Here is a 26370-nt window from a genome sequence, read left to right on the forward strand (position 1 = left end):
CCCAGCCTCCTACTGCAAGCAGATAAAGAAGCCAAATATTCTCTGAGCCAAGCCCTTGGATGCAAAAGTTGTAGACTTGTGACCCTGGCTTGCCCAATTAGATGATCCCTTCATTCCCCTAACCCCTCACACACACACACACTCAGTCACTCAGAGCCTTGACACACGAGAAAATAACGAAAACAGGTGGAACGGCTGAGGATTATTTGCTGTATATCCATTTTGTCTGGCCCCTGCCCACCTCTGGGCTGTATTTTCTAGCAACCCATGAGCTGTCCTTCCAAGAAGCACCTTTCAGCCCACCCCAGCCTGAATTAGTTTCCAGGGCTTTCAGATCAGAATTCCTCCTGACTCAGTTGCTTTCTAAGAGGGCCCTCATTCTCAGATTCTCCAGCTCTGGATTCTCTGGGAAGAAAAGGCTGAAGGCAGAGGGAAAGATCTGGGAAAGGCTGAGAAGGAACCGAGGCCCCCTGTCGGCCGAGCCAGGATTGACCAGCTCAAGCACCAAAGAGGACTACCAGAAACACCTCGACCAATGCTTCCCTTTTCTGAGCCAAAACAGAAACACAGAGAGGGATCAGAGCTGCCCCAGCACACACACCACTTCTGAGGCTCTGCTTACACGGTGACCAGGAGCATGGTGTTGATTCACCCAAAGTCTTCACCATTCAGGAACCCTTCCTAGATTGTAACTACAACATTTTAAAATAATATCAAGCCCACTTCCCTACTTTGCTGCCAGAGATGTGTTACTTCTCAGCATTCCCCAATTTGCTGAAGGAACACTCAGCCCCAAGAGCTCCTCAGGCTTCCTGGGGATCCCAGCAGATCTTGCAAGATCTTGGTTGAGTTAAACACCAAAGAACAGTTCAGACCTGTACAACTCAAATGGCACTTGAGTTGCTTTCACAGTGCAGCTGAGAAACAGCTATGTACCTGCCAGCAGTCAGGCTCTCAGAAGGCTCCAGAGCTCACATGGTATCTGTGGCTCCAATGCTGACCTGACGCTATGATGATGTTCCAGCTCTGGCATGAGCCTGTGACTCCCCAGTTGCTGTGGGAGCACTGCTCTGCTTTATGTCCAGCCAGACAGACCCCAATGGGGTATTTGATCACCAAATCAGTCTACCAAATCAGATGGGATATGAATAGGCAAGGAGAAGACAGGACAGTGAAAAGGACGAGGGTGGACAAGCCATTTCATCCTCACCTCCCCCAAAGTTCCTCCCCAAGGCCTGGACTTTCCACCTTCCTCCCAGCTCACCCTTGGCCTCCAGAGAAGTTGGCCTGGGAAAACTGAGAGGTCTGTACACATGGGTGGGGCCCAGGGTCAACAGTGGAAAAGAATCAAAACCGAAGCCAACTAAGGAAGACATCACCTGGTGGTGACGGGGCTTGATTACAAAGCAAGCAGCACAGCTTGCCCTGTTCCCAACTCTGCTTCTTAAACTGCTGAGCCTCAGTTTCTACACCCATAAAATAGGGAGCCCAGCATCAGCTTGTATGATTATTGTGAATATCCAACATATTACATAAAAGTGCTTTGCAAACTGTAAAGAGGCTTACAATGGAACTGCATGCTCAGGTATTCCTTCTACATGAAAAGACTGGAATGTGGGTATCTCCCCATTCATAGGCACATGTACATTCCTACAAGCATGGGGGGTGGGGGTGCAAGAACAAATTCCCATCTATTTACAGTGGTCTGATAGAATAAAAGAAGTTGACTTCTCAGGGATGCTCCCTATGGTAGGGGGTTTACATTTGCACCTGGTTCTGTGCTATCTGCAGGCCCTGTCAAAATCTCCCCCTTCATTCCAATGCGATCATCATTGCTGTGAAAAGTATCTACACCTTGCTGGGCCAGCCAAAGAATACCTCCTCCTCTCAGACACCTTTTCTGCCTCAGTTTCCCTTCTCTTGCTGTTCTCTGCAACTGAGTGGGTTTCATTTTTTACAGCCCTACACAGAGAATGAGTAACCAGTCATCCCAGTTCACCCCTAGGTGTGCTAGGGAACAGGCAGGCCACACAAGGAGGAGGAACTTGTTCCATGAACAAATGTTTTGAGGTTCTCGTTGATCCGTTACATAAAGCTATCAGAGGAAATCTTAACACCTAGTGGATTACCAGATCAGCCCACAGCACAGGGAGATATGTGGGCTCACATCTTCAGGCTGCAAGAGCCATGGCCTTGGAAAGGGCTGTAAGTTCTACCACATTATTGGTGATTCTCACCGTGCAACTCGGAGAAGGTGCAATATTCTCCAGCGCCTTTGTTATCACAGATATAAGTAAAGTTTGTAAAATTCATACCTAATACATTTAGGACAGTCATGTCTGCTTACAGCTGTTATGTGTCTGTTAAAACTAGTCTGGAGATTGGTCCATGAATGCTTTGTTGAATCACGAAAGTTAGAGAGCAATAGTGTTGGAAGACTCTAAGGGACGGTGTATCTTGTTTCTAATAAGAAAAACTTCTTTTGTGTTTACTTCATCTTATTAGACAGTGATATATCAGTGTTTAAAACATGCTTTGTGGCATAATAGGTATAAAATAAATTTTTTAGAGAGAAAGAAAAGGAGGAGGAATGCAGGGATGAAACCAGTGAGCCAAGCTGTTCAGTTCTGCTTTTTGTACAGTCTTTTTGTTTGGGTTTGAGTTCCTAAATCTGCCTTTCTGTTTCCAACAGGCTGGCTCGCAGGTATGGCTCCACGTCGCCCTGGCCCCGTGCCTCTGCTGCTGTCCGTTGGTGAAGTGTTAGGCCTCTTCCAATACTCGTGGCCTCCATATGTTCAGTGGCTGCAAATTCAGTCTCGCTAAGTCTTACATCAGACACAGGTCTAGAATCCCTAAACAAGTTCACAAAGCAGGAGAATATTTGGCTGTCCTGGTCTGAAGCTTGGACCCTTTGGGCTGTTCTCTTCTTAACATTCAAGTGAAACCATCCTCAGGCATGTGGCCCCTGATAGATAAGATTGATGGAGCTGGTTCCTTTTTATTTAAGATGAGAGCAGCACTAAGGGGTACTTTGGAAAGATCTTCAGCCTCCTAAAGTAGCCAGTCTCCAAATTCATCATAAGCAGGATGCATGATCTCCAAATGCAGCTTCAAGGTACATCCTTGAGCCCCTCTTGCAAGAAACTGCTGCCCTCCTAAACAGATCATCATCTGGCTCAGGATTGGTGAAAGGTGACTTACCCATATGAGGAAAGATGGAGAAGGAAGATGGAGTTTGGAATACCTGTCCTCACAGGCACTCAGACCCACCCCTCTGCCCACAGCTGAGAGCTCTGAGCCACCAAGAGGGAGGTGCATCTGCCCAGGGACCGCAGATGAAAGTGGGGAGCAGGATGTGGCCACAGACAACAAAGAGTGACTACAGCACCTCCAGGCCTTCCAGGGGAGCCTGTCTGTGACAGCGGTGGCCCAGCCACAGAGCTGGGGTCAGGATCTGACTCTGGTCCCTGACACCCCACCCATGAAGTAGAGGGTTGGGATGGGCATTGAGAGAAACACTCAGGTGCAAGAAGCCATCAGCATCTCAGGTCCTAGAGCTGGAGAACAGGGTGGCACTTAATCCAGGAAAACGCACAGGTCCCATCCCTGGAACTACAGAGTCAGGTCTGTGCACGACCAGCCCTGCTTTGTGGTTTGTTGATGCTGAGTACTCAGCAGTGGACCAAGAACAGCCCTCATTGTTCCCCACACTCACACTCCTCATTGCCACTGAGCAAGTCTGTTCTGAAGGATTGGGAGCCTGGACAGGGCTATGAGGGGCCAACAGAGGGATCAGGACAGGATAACGGGTAAGCAGGGAAGCCCTTGCCTTCTAACTATAGGAGGCACACTGCCCACACACCTCTGCATGCCGACTGCCTCTCCATGCGCCCACACGTGCGTGCACACTCACCCATGCCCAGAGCCACGTGACACTGCTGACTCTGGAGAAGAACTCATTCCATCATTGCTTTTGCCATAAGGGTCCAAGCGAGTCAGGCTCCAAACCTGCTGAGGCTGCTGTTAATGTCAGCAGAATCGCATTGGAAACGCCACCCTGCCATACCCCTGGGGCAGTGGCCTATCTCCTGTTTCACCTGGGAGCCCAGCCCTGTCCCTACCCGTGAAAAGAAACTTCCCAGTTTCCTGTTTTCCCTGCCAGGCATAACTCATAAATAATCATTTCCTGCTGCACAACCATTCTAAATGGAATCCCTATGCTTGACTGTAGTGGGGAAAATTTGTTTAGCAAGGGGTTTTTATTATATAATATGTATGTGACATCTGGTAATAGGAACTGCATTATATTTATTGTTTTATCTCTAAGAAAATGTTGAAATAAAAGGAAAATGATCAGGGCCCATTATTCTCCAATGAGAAGAAATCGCTGGCCTTCACTGGAGAGATGAAACAGAGGGAGTGAAAAGAATTCAATTCTGTAATAGTATAGCAGTCTAAAGTACTTTGCTAAACATTCAGGGGAGAAGGGGCTTTCAAGACCCAGAAGAAAATCAGTATTGAAATGATGTCACTAGTTTCCATGGAAGTTTTCTTTCTATATAAGCAGGGAAAGAAAACTCAGAAACCCAGGATGCAGTTAGACTTACTGAGATAAAACTGTATGTAGTATTTCTTTGCATTCATTGTAGTGTCCAGGGTCTAGAAGAAATGACAGTCTAAACCCTACTGCTTTTGGAGAATTTGGCTGAGTACAGTCTCCATTTGCACAGCCTGTAATGTTAACTTGGTGAATGGAGAGGGTCTGGAAGGTGGCGGGTCTCCCTTGGTGCCTGGGGTCCATGCACAGAGGAGGCTTTCTCACAATAATTGTGTTTCGTCTAGGTCCAGTGGTTCCAGGAGAAATTTCTACCCACGTTTTTTTTCCGGTTCGGAAATGCTGTCCAAGTCCAAGGCTCAAATAAAAAATTCCACCGCAACTTCACCAGAACCTACCAGCTGATCCCTGGGAACTATGTTGTGGCTGTACAGACCCAGAGAAAATCAGTGGAGTTCTTGCTGCGAATCTTCCTGAAAACGCCGAACAGTGGCAGGTATGGAACCCTCTGGGATTCTGAATGTTTTCTTCTACTTAACTTTATAAAAACACATTGTGTCATTATGGGCAGGGCTCTGCGCATTCATGCAGCATGTGCTATGTCACTGGGGACATGATATGGGTCCTGCTGTAGAGTGGAGGATGGGGCCATGCCAGATGGAAATGCAAAGTGGCACGGGAGGACTGAGTGGCAAGAGACACTGAGGAAGACTTCTTGAGAGAAATGGCAATTGAGTTGGCCTTTGAAGAAAAATATAATTTAATAGTTTACAAGGGGGCTGGTGCAGTAGCTTATGCCTGTAATCCCAGCACTTTGGGAAGCCAAGGCAGGGATAACCTGAGGTTGGGAGTTTGAGATCAGTCTAACCAACATGGAGAAACCATGTCTCTACTAAAAATACAAAATTAGCCAGGTATGGTAGCACATGCCTGTAATCTTAGCTGCTCGGGAGTTTGAGGCAGGTGAATTGCTTGAACCTGGGAGGTGGAGGTTGCGGTGAGCCAAGATCATGCCATTGCTCTCCAGCCTGGGCAACAAGAGCTAAATTCTGCCTCAAAAAAAAAAAAAAAAAAATATATATATATATATATATATATATATATATATATATATATTTAAAAGGGAAAGCAGTGGTGACCATGGGAAGATAGGTAGAAGAAAAAAGCATGAATGGCAACAGGGAAGTGGCTGTGCACAGGGCTGCTTGGGGGGTAAGTAGCATCGGCATCTACACAGGAAGGTGTACATGGCCAGCATGTCACATGGCCTGAAATGTCGAGTGTAACAGGGAGACAGTGAAAGATGGACCTGAAAGAGTCCATCACAGAGGGTCTTGCATGCCAACTTGATCATTCAAGACTGGGACCAACAGGTGCTCATCCCCACTGGGCTCCTTGTCTCCTCCTGGGCCTGAGGCAGACGTCGCCATCATCATGGCCATCTTCCCAGCTGAGCATGGGTGAGACCTTCTCAGTCCAGCATGCCAGGCTGCCATTATACCACCAATCAGGGATGGAACCTAAGACAGAGCCTATCTGCCATTCTGGCAATGGGGGTTGCTGGACGTGTGTATCTGGTTGTGGAAGGAACTGTATACTAAACAGTTAAAGACCCTACCACGTCCAGCCAAAAGGCTGGGCTTGTGGCCACAGTGCTGTAACTTGTCACACTGTCCTCTGATTTTCTAGGCACCTGAGCAGCCATTTCAACCACAGCCTGAAGGTAGGTATGCAGCAAGGTTTGGCTGGCCAGCCTCATTGGCCCCATCCCATCCCCAAGAGCTTCCGTCTCCTTCTTTGCCCTCCTGCCCCACTGACCAATGAAAAGAGAGACACCATGACAGGCCAATGTTAGCTCAAAGAGGTGGGGTAGGGGGAGAAGACCAGGCCTCCAAGGCCAGGCTCAACCCATTCCTCTCCCTTCTACAAACCGGTTCTCTCATTCCCTAGAAGGCCTTTTCCAACTGCCAGATAAAACCCCTTGGCAGGGGTTGTTTCACCCTTGCTGTACTAGATGGCTTCCTCCTTCCCCAGATAACATCGGCTATTTTCCCTTTGCTCCAGGAAAGTCCTTCAGAACGTGGCTCCCAAGAAAGCATTTTCTACAGATTCACTCAGCAGGTATGGTACCTAGCACCCAGGGGCCTTACGCAGGAACGGAGATAGAGGGCCTGAGGGAGGAACAGCTGTCACCGGCCCCTATCAGGATGCAGAGAGGAGAAGTGACTTGATGGATTATTCTACCTGCCTCTCTTTCTGGATCATCTCCAGAACTACTCTGGCTGCCAAGTTCTGTAGAGACGTGGCACCCCACCCACTGTCATCTGGGTGACATCAAGATGGAATATAGAGCTTAGAAAGGGAGGGGATAATTATGGGGTGTGAGGTGTATTGCCTTCTAAATCTTTAAACAAGCAATTGGCAGTCCCCCTTGAAACCTTTCCTTCTCCTACTCAGCCACCTCCCACCAAGCTGGCATCGTTCCTCCCGAGAGCTAGCCAGCTTCAGAAAGCACATACAGCATCCTTGCTGCCAAGCCACCTATGTGCACACAGGATTTTCTTAATGGCTTAATAAACTGTTATAAAGAACTCCTTGACTTGTCAGAATAAAACAGCTGCCAGGGGCTCTGCACAATGGGCCTCTTACCATTAATCATTGGGTTGGTGTGGAAAGTGGAAAGTGATACTGATGATCATCTATACACTGCCGGCTTGAGCCAGGAAGAGGCCAAGGACAGGAAGGATGCCATGGGGCAGTAGTTACCCAGAAGCAGCCTGGGCCAAAGTAGGAAAAAATGAGGAGGCCGGGCACGGTGGCTCATGTCTGTAATCCCAGCACTTTGGGAGGCTGAGGCGGGTGGATCACGAGGTCAAGAGATTGAGACCATCCCGGCCAACATGGTGAAACCCCGTTTCTACTAAAAAAATACAAAAATTAGCTGGGCGTGGTGGTGCATGCCTGTAGTCCCAGCTACTTGGGAAGGTGAAGTAGGAGAATTGCTTGAGCCCGGAGGGGGAGGTTGTAGTGAGCCGAGATCACGCCACTGCACTCCAGCCTGGTGACTGGCGACAGAGCAAAACTCTGCCTCGAAAAAAAAAAAAATGAAGAATGTGGCTAGAATGAGGGGCATGTGTTGCCAAGAGCAGCTGAGCACAGGTACACAGACCTCCATGAAGTCAGTACCAGCCCAGGATCCAGGTCCACCATCTGGGCTGATTCAGGAAGCACTTCACTCAGTGCATGACAAGGCCAGCCAAGATGACCGTCCTCAGTCTGCAAGCTCCCGAAGGCAGGGATGATATCACAGGCATTTCTTGTCCCAATACTGATCACTGTCCTTGGCATGAAGAGGTGTTCAATTATGTCTATTGAATTAAGACAGATCACCTCCCCTGATGGGGAGCAGATGCCTGAGTGAAGGTTAGCTTACCCAAGGTGGTTAGCAGGGCCTGATTAGGAGGCCTGAGACCAAGCTTCCTTCAGTGGCAGCTGGCAAATTCTCACACACGGCCCATGCACCTGCACCTCTAAAATAAAAATGTTTGTCATGTGTGAAGATGGGACAGATTTTCTGATCAGGACTTTTCCAAACAACAGCCAAATGTCTCCTCACAGAGGGTGACTGGTGGCCCATATGGGGCCTTCATGGGAATTAGAATAAGACCCTCATGTGGCATTCTGCCAGGTACATGGCTGGGAAGCAAAACAGAGAATGGATTCCAGCACCCTTTCATCTCTCGGCTGGGCACTCTTGAGCAGGAGGCCCACCTGGCATTGTTCTGTACGTCCTACAAGCTATCCTCAGGGTCTGTGTCCTCCAGAGAAAGTTTAAAGCAAAATATTCCCCCACACACTCACTGTGCCCTCTCTTCTGATCTTTTCTATCACTTTAGGTTTAAGCTTATACAATGACTTGCTACTAGCACTAGTTCCCTTCACTCACTGTGATAGTGGTGATGGCTCTATAACCCAGGGTCCACCTGTGGGAAGCGAAGGATGCACTTAGACTCTGAGACGGGCCAGCTCTACCCACCAGGTAGCCAGCATTTACCTAGCACCTGGATATTCCAAGTGCCACATTAAGCTTGGGGAGTGCCAAGGAATCGCTTTTGGGGATCTTGAATTGTGGTGACCAAGGGAAACATGCAATTTTTTAGATTGTTTCAGCAACCCTCACCTTCATTCCCACCCTCATCTCCTCAAACCCTTTTGGTTGGTTATGGAGTGCCAGACCCAGGGCAGGCTCTGTCCTCACATGGAATATGGAGGAGGAAAGAGACATGGTTCATGCCCCAAAGCTGTTTATAACCTAGTGGATGATTCCATGGAAGTTGGAGCTCCTCATTAGCATGCTAACTGCTATTCAAAGCGAGGTGTCCTGAGTTTTGAAAAGAAACTCAGTTGTAGTGGGCACGCAACAACTTTCGTGATAAAACCCAAAGTTTGAGATGTTGGAGAAATGACCCGAGGACCATTTTCAGATACTGGCAGGATGTACTCCACAGGGGTATCCTGAGGGGTCATCCTTCTAGGTGAGGACCCCATCAGGACAGGCTCTGGGGCTGCTTGTGCTTCCAGTTCAAGGTGGTAAGGCCAATCCTGGGAGATGGAAGGTGCTGATTCTCAGAGGACCCCCCAGAAGGCACCCTCTTCCACCTGACCAGTGCCACTCTACAGGGCCACCTACTGATAACTCTCTCCAGTGCCAGCTCCCCATGAAAATGCTTTCCCAGGGTGATAGCAACATAGCATCCCCTCTGTCCTCTCCGGGCTGGACGTGAGGAACAGCCGCATATAGAGCAGCTCCGCATCTCTGTGAAATTGTCATAAAGACACTGCCTGTCAACCTGCTGGATGCCCCCAGTATAAAATTGAATCGAATACAGTTAACTGCCCCAGAAGTTGAGGCCAGGAAGAGATCCTCCTTCCCCAACCTCAATTGCTTCCTGCTCTTAATCCAAAGAAAACCATGATGTCTCCCTTTTTCTTCAGTGGCTGGGAAAATTAATGCTAAGTAATGTGCTCAGTGATAGCAATTTCTCTTAGCCCACATCTCTGGTATTTTTAACTCCTATTATCACACATGTGCACATATACACATGCACACAGTAGTCATATTTTTTCCTAGTGTCTTCCTGGAAGCAGGTGGGGAATACATCTGAAGGGTTGAGTTGATTCATTCAACAATCCTTACGCTGAGAGGCTCCCAAGTGCCAGGGAGGGTGGGGAGGAAGCAAACACTGCTTACAGTCCAGTAATGGATAAAAAGAGAAATGCAAGGTCACCCACACCAGGGGCCAAGCATCAGGAGTGACCAGCACGATGGATGTCCAGGGGAGGGAGTCACTACCATGGCTGGGAGCCGTCAGGTAAGCCTTTGTGACGAAGGCAATATGGGTATGTTGTAAGGACTAAGTGCTTGGAAATCTGAGTGCTTTTACAGGCAGACAGCTGTGCCTCTCAGATCCTGGCACGGATAATAATTCCTGCATTCCTTCCTTGTTTGGATCAGAGGCCAGACATTGATGCCACCCAGCTCCACAGCCTTCTCAACCAGGAGCTTCTGATAGGTAAGAGCAGCCCAAGGGCAAGCTGGCCCCATCCTCCTCCCCGTGTCAACACTACAGTCCTTCCTGTGCTTCTCTACTCAGGCCCTCCAGAGGACACATTCTCCTTGGATGAGTGCCGCAGCCTGGTGGCTCTGATGGAAGTATCCTTTGCGGTCATCCCTCCCATGCTCTGAGCTCCCCTCTGCTCTGTGGGCTTCCTGGGGACCTAATGAGGACAGTTGGGAACCCTTTTCTCATTCTCAATATTTTCTCTTCTTCCCTGTCCCTGAGTTTCTGGGGATTCTCTACTAACTCACCAATGCTCCACAGCAACAATGACAATAGTTACCGTCTATCAAGCACCTACTCTGTGCTGATTGGTGTACTTCGGTGTGTGTGTGTCTCCTATAATTCTTGAAGCAACCCCTCTGATACAAAAAGTATCATCTCATCATACAGTGGAAGAAACAGGAGTTCAGAGAGGTTAAGTAATTTGCCCAGATCACACAGCTAGTCGGGACTCATGCCCAGATTTGAAGTCGGAGCTTTCAGCCTCCAAAGTCCATGCTCTAACCTTATCCTAAACCACCCCCTTATAGCACCAAGGGGAATTATTTTCCCTTTCACCCATTGCCTTCCTACTGGAGGAGTCTCCATTATTTAAATATCTTACTCAATATGACCCCACTTCAATCAAGATAACTACCACCAAAACCTAGAAAACTACCTGGTCTACACAGCAATTCCGCCCCATCACTGTTATCATGCTGCGTTTGCAGCAGGAGAGGCTGGGAGGAGGCACTTCAGGGACTCACTCCAGGCCCATGGCTATAACTGCAGGACCAATAATAGAACCCTAGGTTCCTGCCCCTCCTCCCGATTTCCAACCCCCAGTGAGCCATCCTCCTCCTGTGCACCCCTCTCTTGGCAGGCAGGAGAGGCTGACTCCATGAGTGTGGACCCCCAGATGCTGCCCTGCCAGCCCCTCACTCGGCAGTGTGCTGTCCCCTGAGACACATTGCCCCACTCCCGCACTGTTGACAAGGCTCAATTGGAACTGTGAAGCCAGCCATTGTAGAACAAGAGGGCTTTTTGATGAAATCATAAATCAGGCCCTATCTCTGCTGGCTGTGGTTTAGAATCCGTCAGAGACACTGCCCATCTCCCACAGAGCAATCCAAATGGTCCTCACAAGTCCCGTGGCCCGGGGTGGGTAATCCCAGGGGAGGTCACGTTTGCTGGATCCCTGCAAAGCAGACAGGTCCCTTTCAGCCTCCTTCCCACTCACTCACTGGCTCCCCTTCCAATTCTCAGAGGTTAATACTTTTCCCTTCATTAGTCATCACTGAACCCATCATACGGAGCAGCCAAGGCTGGCTTTAACATGCCCACTGGATGTGTTCCCTCTGCACTTAAGCACACGGGGCTCTACATGCTCACCTGTGGCCGCTGCTTCTGGGGTTGCCAAGACTCCTTCATGCTCCTCCCCAACCTCCAGAGTCAGAGTGCCCACTCCAACTGGTGGAGGCTGTGTTCTAGAGCCCTCTCTTCCCACGGATACAAGTGATATTGGCCTCTTTTCCTCAGGGCTTCCTTCTTCCAAACATTCATTTTTCTTTGTAAAACATATCTAAGCCAGGTCCCTTTCAGACACAGTGGGAGCCAGCTGGTGTGGGGCCACATCTAGGTGACATTGGACCAGCTGTGTTGCTAGTGATCATTGGCAAGACACAGCCGCTCTTCGCACCTTGTGCACTGGCTGGTTCACTCTTAACTCCTTACCAAGCTGAAAGTGAATGGGCGGCTGGACCAACAGGAGTTTGCTCGGCTGTGGGAGCGCCTTGTCCACTACCAGGTACAGGCACAATCTCTGTGACTAGCACTCGCGTTCCATCCAGTTAGCAAGGATTTCTTGGGTGTCTAACCCCGCACCAGGGTTCAGGGGTATGAAAGCAGAGGAAACCTCACCCCTGCCCTCAAGGAGAGGCCACATGTCTGGGGAGACGTACTTGCAACTCTAGAAGGCACAAGGCAATGCCCGATTAGGTGTCGGGGTGAGGGATGCTTTGGAGGTGGGAGGAGAATGCTGTCCCTGTAAGCTAAAGCTGCCCACTAGCATCTCCCCCGCCCCTCCGTCCGCTGGAACACCTGCTAGCTTATCTTGGTCCCATCCAATCCACCTGCCAGAGGCTCTGTCAAAAACACAGATGTGGCCTGAGGCCTCAGTGTGGCCTCCCCATTGTTCTTAGGACAAAGTCTAAACCCTCAGGGTGGCACACAAGACCCTCTGAGAGGGTCCCTATTTGGGGCCCAGGAGAAGCCCTTTCCACTCATCCCACCCTCTCCTTTAGACTCCAGTATGAGACGCCTCACTATTTCCTGTAAATGTCACACCTGTGCCCCTTCAGCCTGGCCCTCCCGTCTCCCCACACCCTGAGACTGGCCAGTGCCCACCCACTCTGAGAGTCCAACCTCTCCATACCTTCCCTGCAGAATCTTCCCTGGGGGCTCTGCTCGTGACCCAGTGAGTGCCCCTCTGGCCCGTAACACTTGAACCCATATCTCTCAGGCCCAGCCACAGTGTGTTGTCACATCATCTTGTACTTATCAACAATATCATATTAGGAAAGCAATACCTGTTATAATAGAAAAACAGAAAATATAGATGGGCAAAATAAACTTAGAAGACATGATCTTGCCAACCAAAGAGAAACTGTGAACACACTTCAGAACTTTTCTTGTAGTATGCATACCCACACATGCCAGACAGAAGTATAATCTGTTTTTAAAAACTAATAAATGCCAATTAATACATTGACTAGCCATGCCACTAAATACTTTCATAACATACTTAAAGCCTGAAAAAAAAAAAGTGTTCCTGTGTGGCTATTTCAGTATACATCTCCTGACCCTGACTAGGGGTCACCTGGTTTCTCATTTCATTGCAGGGCACTGCGATGGCCAGCATGTCTGCTCCCTTATGAGATTGTGAGAAAGGGTTCCCTCATATCCACCCTTCCCTAGCACCTCCGTAGTGTCTAAAACAGCAGGGGTTCAGAAATGCTGAATAATTGACCGAATTAAGAAATTCTGAATGAGCAAGTGACTGCCTAACTGAGAATACTCTAGGTCTGTCCTTGCACTCACCAAAAGCCAAATAAGGTCCCCAAAAAATTGTCCAGCTGCTATATTGCAACAGGTATCTCTTACAGTTGGCCTCAGTCACATGCCAGCGTGTGGGTACTTTGCTTTGGAGTAGCTCCTGGGGACAGCTAGGCATGGACCCAAATGAGAGTCCTGAGCTGAGTCCTGCGGCACTTACACACCCATTCCAAGGCAAGGTGCTCCCTGCCTGAGCATCGGTGTCCTCGTCTGTGAAATACGATGTTGATCAGGATTATAAGGAGATCTAGGTAGAGGTGGAAAAGACCTGGGTAGAGGCAACAGCCACCCCATACAAAAGCAATCTGTTCCAATGACCACCTTCTGCCCCTGTGCTGGGCTCCAGGATGAAATTCTAACCTGCTTTCAGTTACAGAGCATTCACTAATGTGCAAAGCACTCTCCCAAGCACTTTATAAATATTTAGTGATTTACTCCCTGCCACAAACCTATGAGGTAGGCACTGTAATCAGCCCTATGCTACAGATGAGGAAACTGAGGCGTAGGAAGATGAAGTCATGGCCCAAGGTTATACAGTCGGTAAACAGTCCATGATTTAAACCCTAGCAGTTTGGTTGTAAAGCCTGTGTTCTTAACCACTACCCTATACAATCTCTTTAGAGAGCCCTACACTCCCCTCGAAAGCAGAAAACTGCCCTATGTGTCAGAGCTCAGCCTAGGGATGCAGAAGAGGAAGGAGCATGGGTGAGAGGAGAAGCCACAGCCCCTTGGTGGGCAGCCAGGAGGGTCAGTTCACCAGGTGTGGCCACTCTGTCCTCCCAGTCCTCAGTGCTGAGACCGTGCCTTCCTCTGAGGTTTAGGGAAGCAAGCTCCCGGGATGGTAAAGGGATATCTAGGACCTCCCCCATCTTCACACAAACTTCTTGCTTCTCTTCCCCTATTAGCATGTTTTCCAGAAGGTTCAGACAAGCCCTGGAGTCCTCCTAAGCTCGGACTTGGGGAAGGCCATAGAGAATACAGGTACAATGGGGACCTTGGAGCTGTGGTGCCTGGGGGCCGGGGGGTGGGTGTGATGCCCACACCCCTAGAAGCAAGGCTGGTACAGCAATGCCAGGCAATCAGGAGAGGGGCGTGCCACAGTCCCCGTGTCCTCCCCAGTTCACACTGACCCTGGGGGGCTCCAGAGTTGCAGACTCAGGCATAGTTGCCCCTGGCTGAGTTCTCATATGCCAGTCAATTTTTCCGGATGCCTTTCCTCCCGAGCACAGCCCTAATTGTGAGAAAATAGCCACCGCGTGATGGATGCCCTACTAGGAATCAAGCTCATCTCCGAGACGCGCTTCCAGCTCAGTATCTGGGCCATCAGGGTTAAATACCCACGGGCAGGCTGCTGATCTCTCTCCTCTCTCTTCACAGAGGGTTTGGGGCGCAATTAAATCAAATGGCATCTGTCTGCCTAGGCAAAGGCTCTCGGTCCTGGGATAATGATAATAATACCTTAGGGTGCGCAAGGGCTTCATGGTTCACTGAGCTCTTCTGTTCGCGTCACCTCGTTTGACTGTCTCGACTACCCTCAGAACTGGGAAGGGCAAGAATCATTAGTTCCATGGTCCCAGTAGGGAAAACAGATCACAAAAGGGTTGCACAAGGAAATGACCACCTTCCCTTAAAAAAAGTAAAATCACATTTCCCCAGGTTAACACTAGAAGGAAAGTCTCCATCATCCATCCTCCCCTGGCTCCTGGCCTGGAGACAGGGTAGGGAGACCAGACTGCTACCCACAGCAGTAGCCTGGATCCTCCCTCTTAACGCTTCATAACATACAGCTGGGACTCTCAAGCCTGCGCTGCCTCTGAATCCCCTTCAGGGCTTGTTAAGGTACAGACTGCTGCTCTTCTGATCAGGAGGTCTGGGGTGGGGCTCAGGAATTGGCATGTATAACAAGCTCCCAGGGGATGCTCATGCCCCTGGTCTGGGAGCCACACTTTAAGAATCCATTAAAGATGAAATCTTTCAAAAAGACCTCACTCATGACTTCAGAATGATAAAAGAAAAAAAAATAGAAAATAGTTTGAATTCAACTCAAAAGCCTTCAGCAGCCAGGCAAGTAAGTGAAAGGGGTGATGGAGCTCAGAAAACAGGTGACTGGGAACGTGGCAAGCAGGAGAGGGCCAGGCCTATCTAAAGGTATTCGAGTTCATGTTGTATTAATTCCGCTAGAGAAACCACGCGTGTCTCTGGCTGCCGGAGGCCAGCAGGCCACCAGGCTTGTCCCCATGATGGATGGTTTGGCTTGCAGGGTTCTACTTGCTAAGTCTTGCAAAGCCTGACTGTGTGCCAGTGTGCACTTGGCCCCTGTGAGGTCAGCGCCTCCCCGGAGCTTATAACTAGAAGCGCAGGATGACAAGGCGCCAGTCTCCTGCCTGAGGCCACCTTCTGCGTTCTGTTCTCCCCCGAGGGTCAGTCTTTTCCCTGGATGGACTTAGGACTGCATCTCCTTCTTCCAGGGACCACTCCCACCTACACTGGCAGCATCCATACACAACCCACCTGCAGTTAGGGGTGAGGAGGAAGGTTGTTTGTCAAGGTCATCAGAAGAGAGAGGTTTGACAGAGGCAGGGCTAGAAGCAACCCCCAGGTGTCCCAGCAGCTCTCCCCTGAGGTGGGAATGATTGGATGACTGTGAAGGCTGATGTGTCCCCATCTTCAGTATCTTCACTTGCTCTCTGGCCTGACTCCAGAACTAGGTCCCTGGGGCCCAACAACCAACAAGAAAGACACTGAAGGCAGGAGGCTGAGTGGGAGGAGTTGGTGGGAGGTTTCTGGGCCTTCTGAACAGGCCTCTCAGACCTTGAGAGGCAGCAGAAACTCCCAGCCCCAGCCCTAGCCTCCTCTCACGCCTCACCTGTGGCCCCAGAATTCCTTAGAGGAATCTGCGTCAGCCGCGATGTGCTGCATCTGGTGACCCTCAGGTACAGCGACAGCTTCGGCAGGGTCAGCTTCCCCAGCCTGGTCTGCTTCCTGATGCGGCTTGAAGCCATGGCAAGTAAGTGTCACGGGGGGCAGGGGGGCATCCCAGAGACCTTAGCAGTGACCGGAGAATGCAGGAGAGGACCGGCCATCCCCTTCCCCATCCCACCCCACGCCAGGCCTGCGTGAGGCCTCAGCAGCAGGATGGGCTGGCAGCCTGCGTGAGGTGCCAACTAAGGCTGCAGATGGCATGACCAGCTCCCTCTGCACCCCCTCTCCACTGCCGTTCACCACCCCCAGTCTCTTTTCCTCATCACCCCGCCCAACCCCTCTCTCAGGAACAAGGCTAATTGAAATCAGGCTGTCCCCCTCTCCAGGTTGTGTCTATCATTGAAACCAGCTCTTCAGTTATGTAATGAAGGATTTTGGTCTTTGCTGAAGGACTGTCACACACAAGTGAATAAGTGGGAGCAGGAGGCCCCTCCCCAGGCTTCAGAAATCCAACTGTGTGGGCAGAGAGGTTGCCACCCGTTTTAGCAGCATGACCCTTTGTTTTTAATGAAATCCAGTGTAAGACCCCAGGCCATAGTGGGGCCGCTGTGATTGCGGGAGAGAGGCCAGACTCCTCCCCACTCATAATCCTCTCACTGCCCTGCCACGAGGTGCCGCTGCAAACCCTGCAGCTCTGAGCTGGGCAGAAGGATTGAGAGGCTAGGGCTCTGGAGGGTAAAAGAGAAGCCCGAGGCACAAGCCTTGGCCCCCACACAGTTCTCAGTTGGTTGCACGGGGGAGGAACCCAAATTGAAGCACTGAAAGAATGACAAGGCTTCACATCCCCAGGGCCTAGTGTGGATGGATGCAGGGGCGTGGAGTACATAGAAGCCGGGAGAGGGAGGGGCGTGTGGGCGGAGCAGGCGCCGAGCCCCTCTGAGGAGGTCAGCCCCCAGCCACCCACCCCGTGCAGAGCTCAGCTGGATAGGGATGAGGATGGTCGACAGGCACACGCCGTGGGGCATCAGGGCTGCTTTACAGAACCACCTCCTGTGCCTTTAGCTTCTCATGGGCCCAGGCCCTCCTCCCCTGAGCTGCCCGGATTCCCTCCTCCTCAGTCAATCAGAGCCTTCCCTTCTTTACCCTAGAGACTTTCCGCAACCTCTCCAAGGATGGAAAAGGACTCTACCTGACGGAAATGGAGGTGAGGGTGACTTCCCCTCCCTAGGGGCATTTTTCTCCCCGAGGATATTGATTCCAGGGGCATTTTTCTCCCTGAGGATATTGAACACTCTGTCAAAGGCCAGCCAAGCTGTCTCCCCCACCTCCAATTACTGCCTTATATATCGCTGGCCGCCAGGCTGCTTTAGGATCTTGGCAGACAGATTTTATTTTTTTCCAATAGCTTAATAAAGCAGAGGATTATGTGGGAGTCATAAATCCAGGAGGGAACAGGACAGCCCGCTGAGCTCGCTGTACATTAAACGTATTCCCATTGAGTTTCAGAGGCCCCTGACCAGCCAGCTGGTCGACCTCAGATACAGGTCTCACTCTGCCTGGCTCTTCAGGGAGTAGCAGAGGATGTGCTGTGAGACCTCCCCACACACCACTTGGGTTGGAATTAGCTGGAAGGGGTGATGAGACTGGACGGAGGTCTTCTGAGGGAGGAGGGTCGCGTTTGCCCTGTTCTGTATTAAGCTAACAGGTGTAAAGAATTGTAATGATTACGCTTATTTTTCAGTGGATGAACCTGGTCATGTACAACTGAAGCAAAGAGAACAGACCCCACGGCTCAGGTAACATATGGTAGCTTTGGAATCTTTTCCCCCTGCGAGCGTGATTCTCCCTTCTTCTCCAGGAACTGCACATAAGACTCTCCTTGGGAGAGCCTCCCCAGGGCTGACAGACCCTTACCTAAGTGAACCAAGGCTTAGCTGCTCAAGGCCTTTGAGTTTCAAGGCCAGCGCTGCAGATTTCATGCAGAGTGTCGACCCGTGGACCTTTATGGAATGGAGTGGTTTGAAAAGCATGACTGAGGGTTTGGCATTCTTTACTGAAGTTTCAGAGATAACAGGTGATCTTTCAGCACGGGAAAGGCAAGAGAAATGGAATGGGGTAGAGCAACAGAAACGGTCAGGCCTTGGGGAGAGAAGAGCGGGCTCTAGCCCCAGCTGTACCATTGTCTCACTGTGCTGCTTTGGACAGATTATGGACATCTGTAGGCATCAGTGTTTATCCCTCTGGCATGAGTGTGCTGAAGAATTAACACTCATGTCTTTTCCTCTACTTTCATTTTCCTGGAACAGACCCTGGAGTTACTTAGTCCACACCCCAACCCTGCTGTAGCAGAAGCCCCATCAGTCTTCTAGAATCTTTTAGGACTGGGGCGCTCAAGATGCTGTGGTTCCCATTGTTGGGCCTCTCCGAGTGTTAGGTATTTCTTATCTAGAGGCAATCATCTACTTCCCTGAAACTTTCTACTCATACTTCTAGCTCTACTCTCTGGACCACTGTAGAAAAAAATACTAGACATGTCTGGCCTACAAATACTTGAGAATAACTTTACTGTTTTGCCCAAAGCCTGTCTTCTTTAGTTATTCCTGTTGGATTTCCATCCAGACCTCCTGGTGACCATTCTCTAGGTGCCAATGTACCTTCAAAGTATACAGTATACAGTTCTCCATGCAGTCAGCTGTGATCAATATCACCTAAAACTCTGTTTTTGTAAACAGTATTTAATCTCCCATTCATCTACCTCGAAGTCAAGAGACAGACAGTGTCTCCATAAATAATAATGTTTTGGCAAAAATATTTCCTGATGAACGTTTGATGCTTTCCAGTGATCGTAATTAACAAATACTGCAGAGTTCATAATTTGACCCAACTATATTTCCTTGAGTTCTCCTTTCACTCCTTTTTAAAATAGAACATTTAGTTATTTCCAGTTTTATTGTGCCTGTTCCAATCTGCATGATTTCTAATATCAAACATGACTCTTCTATTGTATCTTTAAGCTAATTGGATACATAGGGCCTGAAGGCCTAAACTTTCAAAAATAACTGGATCCTCTCTTATTATCTGTTCTCCAGTACAGGGTCCCGATTCTCTCTTAACAAATGTTTCCACCCTTCCTATTTTTGAAAAATATGTCAGAAGGAAGTATAATATTAGATGCATGGTTGTGTTTACTTCGGTTTCTTTCATTAATGCCTATCATCACCCCCAGGAGTGCTTCCCTAGCTTCCTCATTAATCACATCATTAAAGAACATTCACTCATTCTTGGCTCGTGGGTTGCTTTGCAGAATCGGAGGCAGGAGTTGTGAAGAAGTTCTACCTCCAAATCTACAAACCCACCTTCCTCTGTAACCATTTCCCCCGCTTCTTCCTGCTATGTTAGAGAGCACATCCCTTTAAGAATGTTCTGTATCTCATTACCCTTTACCTTCTCAAGGGCCTAATTGAATGAATTCTCTCTTCTGTCTTCTGAATACTAAACCTGTCTCTGTCTTCTGGAGTCATTTAACTCCCATTTAAAAATGTGTATCTTTTAAATTTCTTCCATCTCCTACCCTTCCAGCTAAGCTCCAACTCTTTCCTTTCATTACAACTAAATATCACAGAAGAGCTCATCGTCTTCATGTTCTCACTTCCCACTCTCCCTAACTGCTTCCGTTCAGATTTCTTCAACGTCGTCTCTCTCCCTGACTTTCACATGGCCTCCTTATCTGATTTTCCTATATCCACTTGTATCCCTCAAATCAATTTCCTGCAGCCGGACCACACTTTTAAAAATTCAAATCCAATCATTACATTCTCCAGGCTTAGAAACCCTTCAAGGTCTTCCCATTGCTCGCAGGAAAAATCTGGTGTCATTAACATGGACCACAAGAGCCTGCCTCCTCTGCCCCTGCCCACCATCTAAGCACAAATTGTGGCTCTTTTTCCTTCTCTCTACTCCCACCACACCATTCCATCTTTACTTTCTTCTATTTTCCATGCTTTTCCCAGCCTCAAAACTTTGGCCTTACTGTATGCTCTGTCTTGGCTATCAGTCACCAAACTCCTGATCCTTTATGCCTTAGCCCAGTTGGGTTCCCATGTTATGGGCTCCCATGTTACTCACATATCACCCCTCCGCATTCATAACATTCAACATACACTTGATTGTTGCCCATTCCTTCTTTTAAAGAAATTTATTGAGATATAATTCACACATTGTACCGTTCGCTCATTTAGAGTTCAGTGGCTTTTAGCATAGTCAGAGTTGTGCAACCATCACCGCAGTATGATTTTTGGAACATTTTTATCACCACAAGGAGAAACCCCATGCCCATCTAGCACTTGCTCCCCAATTGTGTCCCACCCTCTAGCCTGAAGCAACCGCCAATCTACCTTCTAAATCTATAGGTTTACCTATTCTGGACATTTCATATGAGTGGATTCATACAACACGTGGTCCTTTATGGCTGGCTTCTTTCACTTAGCACAATGTTGTCAGGATTCATCCATGCTGTAGCATGTACCAGTACTTAATTCCATTTAAGTACCAAATACAATTTCATTGTTGCTATACCCCATTTTATTCATCTATTCCTCAGTTGATAGACATGTGGATTGTTTCTAGGGTTGACTATTACTAATCCTGCAATGAATGTTTGTGCACGCATTTTTGGGGGAACACGTATTTTCATTTCAGTTGGGTGTATAGTTATGAGTGGAACTGCTAAATAATATGGAAACTCTATTTGTAACTTTTTGAGGAACCACCAAAGTGCTTTCCAAAGCAGCTATACCATTTTACATTCCCACCAGCTGCAAATGAGAATTCCAGTTTCTCCATAGCCACAGCAACCCTTCTCATTGTCTGTCTTTTACAGCAGTCCTAGAGAGTGTGCAGTGACATCTCACTGTGGTTTTGATTTGCATTTTCATGACTAATGATTTCTATCATCTTCTCAGTGCACATGGATTATTTGTATATCTTCTTTGGAGAAATGTTCATTTAGGTTTTTTAATCCATTTTTAAGCTGGATTATTTATGTTTTTACTACTGAGGAGTTGTTGGTGTTCTTTGTATATTCTAGATACTGATTCCTTATATATGTGATTTGCAAATTTTGTCTCCCCTTCTGTAGGCTGTCTTTTCAGTTTTTTGATGCTATCATCTGTAGTATATGAGTCTTTAAATTTGATGAAGTCTAATTAGATAAACTTATTTTTTCTTTTGTCATATATTTTGGTGGTATAGCTGAGAAATCATTGCCTAACCCAAGTTCAAAACTATTTTTTCCTGTTTTTCTTCTAAAAGTTTTAGAGTTTTGCTCTTTCACTTAGGTCTCTGAGGCATTTTGAGGTAATTTTTTATGTGCTGTGAAGTAGGGCTCTAATTTCATTCTTTTGCATTCATTCATTTGTCCCAGCACCAGTTGTTGAAAAGACTATTCATTCTCCTGTTTCATTGTCTTGGAATTCTTTTCAAAAATTAATATAAGAGTTTATTGACTTTCCTTTCTGTCCCATTGATTTATATGTGTAGCTTATACCTAACACAGTGTGTTGATTGCTAAAATTTTATAGTAAGTTTTGATATCTGGAAGTGTGAATTTTCCAACTTTGTTTTACTTTTCAAGACCCTTTTGGCTATTCTGTGTTCCTTGCATTTACATATAAATTTTAGAATCAGCTTATCAGTTTCTGGGATTTTGATAGAGATTACATTAAATCTAAAGGTAAATTTGGGGAATATTGCCATCTTCACAATATAAAATCTTTTGGTCTATGTGTCTCTTCATTTTTATAGATCTTCTTGAATTTTTTTGAACAATGATTTACAGTTTTCAGTGTAGAAGTCTTACACTTTCCTTGTTAAATTTATTCCTAACTATTGTATTTTGGGACACAATTTTAAATGAAACTGTTAATATTATTTTAAGATTTTCCTTGCTAGTATATAGCGAAAAATTATTTTTATATTGATCTTATATCCTGCAATCTTGCTAAACTTGTCTGTTAGTTCTAATATTTTTAAAGGGCTTCCTTAGAATTTTATATATTCAAAAATTGTGTATCTGCAGGTAAAGAGAGTTTTACTTTTTTATTCCAGTATAGATGCTTTTTATTTCTTTTTCTTACCTAATTGTCCTGGCTAGAATCCCTAATACACTGCGGAATAGAAGTGAAACAAGCAGACAGCCTTGCATTCCTGATCTTGGGAGAAAACACCCGGTCTTTTGCCATTAAATATGATGACGTTTTTCATAGATGCCACTTGCCAGTTTGAGGAAGTTCTCTTCTATTTGTAGCTGGCTGAGTTAACACACTTTTCCTTACATGCCTGATGTCAGTATTCTCTGCTAGACTATAAGCCTGGCTGTGTCTTGTTTGTTGCTATTTCCTTAGCACAGAGCGAAACACCTACCATAAAGAAGCTAGTTGGTAACTTTTTTCCAAATAACTGAAAGAAATTGTTCTTTCAGGTTTCTATCTTCCTTTGTTTTGTTCTCTTCTCATCCCAACGTTCATCAATATTAGCTCACACCCTCATCTTCCTGCTATTTTAGCTGTGGTCTATTTCCTTCCCCTCAGGTGTGCTGGGAGGCAGATAGTCCACATTATCTTGTTATTATCTCTAACGCATCATGATCCATATTATCTTATGAAGGCCTAGTTTTCCCTCACTTTTTTGAAAACTTTGAAAATTTCCCTCACTTTTTTGAAAAAGTTGAAAGTGTCCAGGTCTCTTCAATTCTATCCAATATTCCATTACTTTGCTATTATAAAGTTTCTTTCTTCTAGGAGTTCTAACACTCCGAGGTCAGCAAAAAGACTTTTCTTTTTAGCCAGGATTCAATCCAGAGAAGTCCCTCTCCTTGCTCACTGGATCCTCTGTGTTACAAAGTGTCACTGGAGCAAGCAAAGGCTTTGTCCTAAGTTAAGTGAGCTTCTCCCCAAAGATGAAGGTTATTGGAACTCCATCACCAGTCTACTTTGTTTCCAGGTCACTCCCTGCAGACTGTGTGCGAGAGGTCTTCTATCTGCCCTTGGCTTCACTGGGCAAGTCGAGGTATACTTTCACTGTGAGAATACTTCTGTTGCTCTCTCTGGTCATCTGCAGCCCATCTGCTCTCCTCTGACCTAGCAGATTGGGACACAGATATATGCAACTGGGCTGAACTCCTCTTGCTGTCTTCCCATCATATACATTTACTTTGAACAAAGTATATGCCTTGTTGTCACATTGCAGGCAATACCTATATTAAAATATAAAGTTCAGACTTGAAAGAATGCTAATAATTAGTTCATTGGTCTGTGCTCCTTGGACACTTGGGATCATATTGATTTTAATTGATTTCAGAGTCTAGGGGTTTAATACCCAGCAAATTACACCCTGCTGAGAGTTTGTCTAGCTAATGTCATCTACATCCGTGTTGATTTACTGTCAATATGCCAGTAAAATGCCTTATTCTAACAAAATTGGTATTTATAACAATTTCCCACTGTATAAAAACACATCATCCAGAGGAAAAGCCACCTCTCTTAGTCTGCAGGATTTAGGTGAAATCTGACAGCAGTGGCCCTGGTCTTACTGATGACCAACAACAGTTTTCTGCAGGGTGAGTCTGCTTCTAGCCTAGTAAATCCATCTCTCCCATCTCATCTCATCCTGTTCATCCAAACAGATTCCTTTTGGGATACCTGGCTAGGCGTTGGGTTGCAGACTGACACCCTGGGGCAGATAGAACTCTCAGAGTTTAAGTTAAACTCTCTTATACTTGTGAGTTGAGACTTGTGAGTCTGTGTGTGCCTCTGGTGATGTGAAAACTCCCAACACCATTGGCAAGCATACACCTGCTAGTTACCAGGCACCTTGAGATGCCAGGGTGTCCAGGCTTCTGGAGCTGGCTTTGGAAGAAAAATGTATCCAATTGGGGAACTGACATGTACATTCCAAGGGCATAAACCAAGGAGGAGGAAGAGTTGGAATCTAGGAAACAGAAGATCCAACACTGGACAGAGGCAGGCAAGTCCAAGGACCAGTGCTGTGCAGCAGAGCAAGAGAGTGAGCCATCCTGAGGGGAGCTGGAGGGACGACCTTTGGGAAAAATGGAAGCAGTCATTGATCAGATTGCTTAATTACAGAAAAATAATGTTCAGAATGATTTTGAAATTCTGCTGGAGAGCTTTGGAAGAATTAGTAGAATAATGACTTAAACTAAGCAGAAAAAAAGATGAGGTGGTTATTAACTCTTGCAAAAGTAAAGAGTTATAGAAGAAGGAAAATGTGATCCTAGAGTACTTTTTCAATCAGCAGCGAACAGTACATATAAATTGTAGTAAAATAAAACTGGAATATTGATTTAACAAAAATGTGATATAAATACATTAGAAAGATGGAAGGAGGGAAGATGTGGACATGAAAGTGAGTGAGGAGCAACTGCCCCGTCTTCCGTCATAAGAAGTCAATGGGCATTTAAAATTGACAAATCAAGAATTAACTGCATAAGCATTTTACCTAGAAATATGGAGGTAAACATCAGAAGAAAGAGTTTAGGTATGGGAATTAAGGATAGAAATGGGACAAGAAGCTGCCATTTTTCCTTCGTGCCTTGTAGTACTATTTGAATTTTTAAATTATGTATCTTGGACTGAACTTTTATGAAAAAAATAAATAGTCAAACTAGCAAGTAGTCTGAGAGACAGGAGTTGAGGGTTCAAGAGAGGAGGAATGAGACAGGGAAGAAGAGTTGAGGCCTCTTGACCCCATGGGTAGGGCAGCTGGCTGATTACTGCAAGAACATGTCTGTGCACGAATGTCACTTTAATCCAAGCCCCTTGTACTTGAGAAGAACCACTCCTTTGCCTGCAGAAGCCCAAAACCAGCCATCTGGAGCTCAGCTGGGACAGAGTTCAGGGCTCTTGTTACTGTAGCAACCCCTGGCCTCAGCCTTTCCAACCTGCCCAGAGATGGAGGGAACATCCCTTCCCCAAGATTCCCTCCACTCCAGTGCCAGCACTCAGGGTGCCAGATGGGCTATGATATGACCTCAAGCTTGGGGCAGGACAGGTGGGGGGTGCCTTTTGAGGAATTTTGAAGAATGGAGTAGGGTCATTCCCATCTATTAAGGGGCCACGGGCATGTTGGGGTCTGTCAGCCTTGCCAGCAAGAAGTACCATTGCTTCCTCTGCTGTGGGATGATCCAGAACAACATCTGTAGGAAAGGAGACCTGCTTCTGCGGTCACTCGAAGAAGTTCCTTTACTCACCCCGGGCTTTCTGCATTTGCGCCTCCATGCTTTTCTCTAGGACAAGCTCCCAGTGATCACTCAAGAATCGGGCTCTCATTCTAAGAGGCTGTGCTGCCCCCTGTCGTTGTGATACATCTAAACCGGCTCTGTGTGAAACGGAGTCCAAGCTGTTTTCCAACAGCCTGGGCTCGGTCCTCGCCTGGCCCAGGCCCTGGTAAGCCTGTGGCCACCAAGCAGCTCATCGGAGCACTTTGGGGTGTGCTCAGCCTACGTTGCCCTGGAAAATGAAGCAGGAGATGTCTCCCTGTGGGAAAGGAGAAGTTGCCTCAGACTGCCCTGTCACCAGTTGGATTCATTTCTTGGAAGAGCCAGAATGAGCCAGTTTGCCCACCCTCAGGTGCTGTGGATGACACGGGAGCTGCCTGCTGGGTGTTTGCAGAATAATTATACTTTCTTATGTCTGAATCCTGATGATTTCACAACCAAATGGCAAAAATAAAACATGTTTTCCATAAAGGTCTCTCACTCAGATTTGGGGAAGAGGAAAGGCAGCCAGCAAGGCAGATGCCTCCCTCGCTCCCTCCTCGTCCATGCTGCGGTCACTGGGTGTCTCAAAAAGGCTAGGTCCACAGAGGATGGAAGAGATGCCACAGCATAATCGGGCCAGAGCCTACTCCGAAGAATTTGCAGTTGGAAAGCTCATTTCTGGAAGCATCAACGCAGTGAGGGAATCCTTGCAAATGGGTGCGTCAAAAGGATAGAAAAGTGGGAAGCTTGCTGAGTGGGACTTTCTGAGTGGCGCGGTCGGAGGACAGGATGGTGTGGACAGGGCTGCATCATCACCCTCTCACCCATGCCAGGAGTGAGGGCAGCGCTCAGAAGTGACTGCATGCTCTATGCTAGTAGCAAACACACAGCCAAGTGACCTCATC

At 47.5% G+C, this 26370-nt stretch overlaps 1 protein-coding gene across 1 annotated transcript in view; it reads left to right on the forward strand.

Moving 5' to 3' along the window:
* CAPN13 (calpain 13) overlaps window positions 1–25954 on the forward strand; it is an 86080-nt gene extending 60126 nt beyond the window's left edge. The window contains exons 12-23 of the mRNA XM_017501943.2: window positions 2693–2704; window positions 4843–5051; window positions 6245–6278; window positions 6620–6676; window positions 10071–10128; window positions 10210–10268; window positions 11894–11962; window positions 14175–14250; window positions 16148–16276; window positions 17340–17395; window positions 17933–17987; window positions 25497–25954. Coding sequence (XP_017357432.1) covers window positions 2693–2704; window positions 4843–5051; window positions 6245–6278; window positions 6620–6676; window positions 10071–10128; window positions 10210–10268; window positions 11894–11962; window positions 14175–14250; window positions 16148–16276; window positions 17340–17395; window positions 17933–17959 — 786 coding nt within the window. The 3' untranslated portion in view covers window positions 17960–17987; window positions 25497–25954. The remainder of the gene's footprint in view (window positions 1–2692; window positions 2705–4842; window positions 5052–6244; window positions 6279–6619; window positions 6677–10070; window positions 10129–10209; window positions 10269–11893; window positions 11963–14174; window positions 14251–16147; window positions 16277–17339; window positions 17396–17932; window positions 17988–25496) is intronic.
* The last annotated feature ends 416 nt before the right edge of the window (window positions 25955–26370 follow it).

This window comes from Cebus imitator, unplaced genomic scaffold (assembly GCF_001604975.1).
Source record: "Cebus imitator isolate Cc_AM_T3 unplaced genomic scaffold, Cebus_imitator-1.0 Scaffold286, whole genome shotgun sequence".
Classification (NCBI taxonomy): domain Eukaryota; kingdom Metazoa; phylum Chordata; class Mammalia; order Primates; family Cebidae; genus Cebus; species Cebus imitator.